This window comes from Ostrea edulis, chromosome 6 (genome assembly GCF_947568905.1).
Source record: "Ostrea edulis chromosome 6, xbOstEdul1.1, whole genome shotgun sequence".
Taxonomy (NCBI): Eukaryota; Metazoa; Mollusca; class Bivalvia; order Ostreida; family Ostreidae; genus Ostrea; species Ostrea edulis.
In genome coordinates, this window is record NC_079169.1 from 76,657,992 (window position 1) to 76,664,501 (window position 6,510).

At 36.1% G+C, this 6,510-nt stretch overlaps 1 protein-coding gene across 1 annotated transcript; it reads right to left on the reverse strand.

Moving 5' to 3' along the window:
* Positions 1-1,936: 1,936 nt before the first annotated feature.
* Positions 1,937-3,424, reverse strand: LOC125648352 (uncharacterized). Its single transcript, XM_048875364.2, has 2 exons — positions 2,992-3,424; positions 1,937-2,899 (listed from the first exon to the last, which is right to left on the reverse strand). Exons 1-2 carry the CDS (start codon positions 3,296-3,298, stop codon positions 2,385-2,387), a joined length of 822 nt encoding a protein of 273 aa, XP_048731321.2. The 5' UTR covers positions 3,299-3,424; the 3' UTR covers positions 1,937-2,384.
* Positions 3,425-6,510: the final 3,086 nt, after the last annotated feature.

Consider the following 6,510-nt stretch of genomic DNA (forward strand, 5'->3'; position numbering starts at 1 on the left):
CACGGGCATATTATGTACCGTTGGCGGGACTCTGATTCGGCGACGTGTACCTTAGTCCCATTAGCCTTCGAGGATAACGGATAAAGGTCTCTAGGAAGGGGTATTCCGAGATTTATGTGTACATTTGGTTGGTTTTATACTGGTTGAACGTCCCTCTCGACAATTTTTCACTCATTTGGAGACGTCACCCGTGCCGGCGAAGGACTGCAAAATTTAAGTCTTCGCTTGGCGCTTACGGCCTTTGAGCAGAGGAGATCTTTATCGTGTCACGGGACCTCGGGTTTTTCGATCTCATCCGAAGGACCGCCCCATTTAGTCGCTTCTTACGACAAGCACTGAACTGAATTTATTTTCTCATCACAATTACACAATTCTATACAGAGATTTAGTATTTTATATAAAAGTGATGGTAATAAATCATTAAATGTTTTAAGGCATGTGTGAGTATTGAGATTGGCAACATATGCAGTTTTAGATTCGAGTAGTCATTGGGTAGGAGAGCATATTTTATTAATATTTCTTATAAAGGAACATGGTTTTCTTAGAAAAAATTGCTTGTTCGAATTCATCATATTTTTTAATGTAATCATATTTTTGAAACGTATTTGTTTCGGTAATAAACATTGTTTTCTTACATCAATCAGAAACTTGCAATTAAACATGCAGTGGAATTCATCACCAATTTCATTTAAATCACATTTATTACAAAGTCTTGTCTCTCTGGGCTCGTTTCGCCAGCTTCCACTTTCATTAGGCAAGTGATGATAGCTGGTTCGAAATTAACAAAAAGGTTATAGCAATTTTTCTGGCATCGTCGGATGCTTTTCTGGGTAGGATATTAAAATATTTTTCGAATTTCAATTCATCCTTGTACATTCTATAGTTCATAGTTTTTTATGGCGTTTTAATGTCAGAATTCCACTTTTGCTTGAATTGATCAAGTAAAATAAGTTTGACTTTAAGCCAGTTTGGATTACATGCGTTATTTTGCCAAATGTTTGAAAGTGCGCAATTGTTAAGGATATTGGAGACGTTGGACCAAGCAATCTCGTGTATTGGTTTACAATAGGAAGGGGTACCGAGGACCTAATCTAACCCGGATCCTCACGGCACTACAAAATTTGATTTTACATTTTAATTCAAATCTTTCAAGATATAGGATCTTGAAAGAAGTCGTCCGCAAAGAGAGGTGAACCCGGACAATTAAAACACTACATATCCCAGCAAATGGTGTAATTACTGAAATTTGAACATTGTATCGTCGTAAGTCTTACGGAATTCTAATTAATGAAAGGTCTTGTCACAAGGAATGAATATATGAAATATGAGATCCCCATCATTTACCATGCAAAAATCATGAGCAAAGTTAAAGTTTCGAACAGACAGACACACAGTCAAACACAAAACAAAAACGCTATTTTCCCCATCTATCTTACGACAAGGGGCATAGAAATAAAAAAAAATCAAAGGTGTAATAACGCGAATTAAAAGCTTGATTACGCGAAACAAAGACATCTCTTCGCGGGGAAAAAAATTAGCTCTTGTGTTGACATCATCTCATTTCCTAGAGCTATCCATGTTTGTCAGTTACCAAGATGAAAAAGCGATGAATATCACGTCAATATTGTTCAGTGTGTGATATTGTAGTGGCAGTGCGAACTGTTGTCAAATGGTTTGTTTGTTTATTCGCTTTACGTTCCTTTGTATTGCATTATAAGGATAATAAAACAAAAGAAACCGGGGAGGGGGGAGGGGTAATTTGCAGCTTCCGGGTATTCAGAAATTACACCATGTTCTTCTTGTTTTCATATCCCTCACAAAACAATCAAACTAAACACATATTCCTTATAATATCAATATTTTGTACTTCTCTTTGAAATATAGGTTTTAATGCTAAGCTTCAAAAGGTCATTTGCATGTCACAATTAATACAGAAAATTATGAACAATGAAGCAGCAAAGATTTCTTGCTGTGTTGTCTGTAGAAAGGAATAACTCCGCAGCTTCAATCTAGAATCAGGCAAACCTTTCCTTGTCTAATCCCAATACGTGGCTATCCTACCCCTAGGTCAATAAAGTGGTTAAAATGCTGAAAGTTGACTACCAAGAGAGCAATTTTATTTCAGATTCTGGACATTTCATGAAGTATTAATCTATATTTCACAGGGTAATATGTGACTCTTGCATGAAAGCTAATGTACTGTTGCATATATTAAACCAAAGGTAAAAGTAAATCATTCCATCAGACAAATTCATTGAACACGTACCATGAACTACAGCTTCGTTTTTAAAACGTTTCAACTCCAAGAACGTGTACCAAAACACATGCCAATTATTTGTTGTCGTTAGCGATATGTCAATCAAACGAGCACTACTAATATTGATCTAGGCATTCCACACACTCCTAATGGTAAACTTCTTTACAAACTTCAGAAATCGCGGGAGATCCACAGCACACATTCCCCCGAAAACTATTACGATAACGAGTACCCCCACGTGACCAAGCGTTTGTGCAGATTGTCGATCATCCTTCATAGATATAAGGGACCTTTTGTAGGAATTGGTTTCCTTTTTGCTTATTTTCAATGAATTGGTAATGTTTTTGACCAACTCCAGCAGTTCCTCTTCATTTGGAGTTGTCAATGTCTTGCAGAAACAAATTTCGTTGGCGTTGGAGTTGCATGTCGGTGGGGGCGAAAAACCAGTGGTTGCCCCGGAATGCAAAAGCTGGGAATGAGTTACGTTTGGTGCCACATTCAGTTGAACTGAGGTTGTCAGCACTGTTGCTGGAACTGTTGCCAATTCTGTCAGAGTCGTGGTATCATTTTCTGGAAATGATTCTGTCAGAGTCGTGGTGTCGGTTTTTGGGATTGATTCTGCCAGAGTCGTGGTATCATTTTCTGGGAATGATTGAAATATACTTTCTTTATTGCTCAGATTCGGTATTTACAAAACTATATACAAAATACTGCAAATGAAGTCAGTGTCTTACCTATATCAAATTCCCACTGCAGTGCATGTTGGACGTAAGACGATATTCCAATGGCAGTCCACGTGGCATTGTCGATCTGCGTGTCTGTGAAATTCCCAATGACATTATAGAAGACATCTCTACCCACACCTAACAACCAGCTTCTGTAACCTGCTGTATTGAGTCCCCAGGACACCCAAAATGGTTTAAATACTTTACAGTTCAATAGGACTCCGGGTTCCATGACCCGGTACCGCACCCTGTACTTCCTGTATTCTCTGATATCGTAACGAGAGTTTGATACCGCCCCTATGACAAATTCCACCATCTCGCTAAAGTCAAGGTTCTTTTGGAAAACCGCAATATGCGCATCATCGCATCCCTTCACGCTAAAGTTAAGGAAGGTCCTGCCCTCTGCAGATATACCATAAGGCTCCAGGCTTTGGTAGATATGGTTTGCTGGAGTATTTATGAGGAGCGTTGTCCCTAGGATTAAAATAGCCCAGTGAGACGAGAAAGTACAATGTTGTGTACATTTATTATTGTGGTTTTTTTATTCTGATAATCCGAGGTGTTTTGAATGTGCTTGTCTTTTTGTCTTTATGAAATAGAATATCAGAGTCCAAAATAGAACAAATCGTAAACATGTGAGAAAAAATGTCGAAGGAATAGATTTGTATGCTAGTATAGATTATGTTACTTGCTTAAATGATGTTTGGGCTCCTGGTATTTTGACAAATATCAATATATTAGATGAAATTCTTTCATATTACGACCACTTCTGAAAACATCTGGCGACTGACATTACATGCAAGTTATACCACTGCTCTTCATCACTATTCTATCTGAGTTTGGGGGAAGCATGTAGTCACTTTGGCAGCAACTGCTCATTTTGTACCTAGTACTCGTTAGGTTTTCAAGCAAAAAATGTCAATCATTTGAATTTTTTAACCTTGACAGTTGTTGTTTTTAAATTGGGGGTTGGTTGGTTGGTGGTTTTTCCTTTTCTGTTTTTGTTTCTGTACATTACCATACACTTCGTAAAAACAACTGTTTTCTTCTTTTGGTGATCACAACTGTAATCGGGTTGAAATTTACGCATTTGCCAGAGACCTGTTTCATTTATGGTCCACCTAATAATGTACGGCAAATACTTGTATGGGTCGTCTCCAGCAGTTTCGTGATGAAGAATACCATATCCATTTGCGTATTTTAAAGTTTTTGAACATGTCAAACACTTTTAAAAGTATTGTTTCTTTAAAAAAAACAACAAAAAAAACAAAAAAAACGATGCAATGCGCCCATCCCAAACTGATCTAAAACATATTAATGAAACCTCTGTTTCAGACCAAGTATTCGTTCCAATCAATCTTGAAAAATGAAACTATTAAATCAATGAATGGTGGAGAATACTCATCAATTATCTATTCTATTGTTGTTAATGTCCTGAATCTATAGTATATTGTCCTAACGTTCCTGTCAATAGATCAGTTCATTTTTATGAGAGTTCACAGATGAGTCCATCCATATATATTAAGTGGTCTCATGCGCAAAATAGAAATCCTCAAAATTGGCAACCAAACCACTTTGTAGTTTGTTTCCCAAACTTGTTTTTCATAGACGAAACAAACTTTAAGTCTAAAACTTGCCAGTGTGTTGACTCGTTTGGTAAAACAAATAAAGGAATGACGTGAATGTAAAAATTCGTTAAAATATTTTTCAGTCTCAGGAAAAAAGAACACAAAAACCAAGAAAAGCAAAATAAAAAACTCCAATAAAAACTAGATTATGAACATGGTATGATCAACTTTAACCAAGAGTGAAACGAAAAAAGAAGTAATGAGGAGTTGATGACATTTAATCTTGCATGGACATATTGCAGGAGCAGCCAAGGAAAACCAAATGATAATCTCACTGAGGGTAAGAAAAATCACGCAACAAAAATCACGTAGTTCTTCCATACCTATATTAAAAAGAAAGAAAAAACACAAGGCAGTTAATTTCTCAATGGTCATGGATTAAACGACACCCATGGCTTACTATACTTCTGTTTTAAACGGAGTATTTTGCAGCTTTTGCGTTCTGTTTCTCTAGAGAGTGAAACATCCATTGCAAAACTTTTCACGTCATGCACAGTTCTCTCGGAAAACATCTTTCTTATTGAAAAGTAAAAACCTAGATCACCACATGAAAGCAACTTTAGAAATGCCAACAGTCATCCCAACCCCCGAAAAATCACTAACTCTTCCTCAACTTTACCTAACAAACACCAACTTCAAAAGCAAGAATACTATTTTCAAAAAACTAAAAGGTTTTAAACAACAAAATGATCATTCTCTGTGGGGAAAGAGATTTTACCTCTCAGGGGGGCATAGGATTGACTGTACAAGCCATGCATCAAATCAGAGAGATTTCCTGACCATTTTGCAATATTGTTATCCTGTCGATAAAACGATCTTAACGGGGCAATAGCTGGGAAAATGATAACAACCATTTTATTCTTAAAAAAAATTTCAATGGCATAGGAATACAATGTATATGTTAATGACCAATGAAAGCATTTATTTTGAACAAAATTTGGAGGGGGGGGGGGGGGGTCAGACAAGTCGAGTTAGGGAATTGTAAGTGTAAGCACCGCAGATGATGAATTTCAATGCGTCATGAAATCGTTCATGGAATCACCAGAGTTAAAATATTCGGCCCCAAAAATCTCAATATAATCCGTTAAGGGTTTCGCTCCTGCTCCTTTCATTCTGGTTTGTGGGGAATATTTCAATTCCAAAACAGGATGAGGAACTTTTAAAATGGTGTTATTTTGAAGGAAAAGAAATTCATACAGGGAAAATTAACGACAGATAAATAAAAAAAGAAAACCACCCACCCACCCGTCAACAAAATCAGATGAAGTATTCATGAGATCATCTTGTTCGTATTTGACGCTGTTTAGAAATGGAATTCACTATTTATAGATTTACTTACTGAAGCAGGATAATTATCAATCACTTTAATCAATAAAGTCTGTATAGAAAGATAATTACAATTTTTTTTTTTCAAAACTGCCGTTTAATTTTTTTTTTTTTCATTTCAAACGCTATTTTGATATGCTTTATGCAGATGAAATATTATTAATACTCTTTCATGTTCTTGTGGAAAACCATCGTCGCAAACTACGGTTTTGAGTCCACTCACGCTCCCTCATGGTGATGATGGAGAGAATCGAATAGAAGCACCCGTGGGTAACCGACGATGGTGAAAAACAGAAAGATAAATCTATATTATCAGTATTTCTATGTCTGTATTAAATACGTTAAACAATCTTTTAATCTATTTTGACTTGATTTAAATATCATCATCTTTTACTTTGGGGCAATGAATATTGTCCACACTATTTTTGTTGCTCTACACAAATATTGAGGAATCTTATAAATTCATAGAATTATAGAAGTAGACTCGTTTTAATTCATAATTTTATATATTCTTATAATTTTCACAATGACTTTGTAGTACACGTTCAAGGCTCTCTTTGTATAAATTTGTAAA

Coding starts and splice junctions, on each gene's coding strand:
- LOC125648352 (XM_048875364.2), bottom strand. CDS start 3,298: ATGGTGGAATTTGTCATAGGGGCGGTATCAAACTCTCGTTACGATATC. Junction 2,900..2,991: donor GCAGTGGGAATTTGATATAG/GTAAGACACTGA, acceptor AATCATTCCCAG/AAAATGATACCACGACTCTG.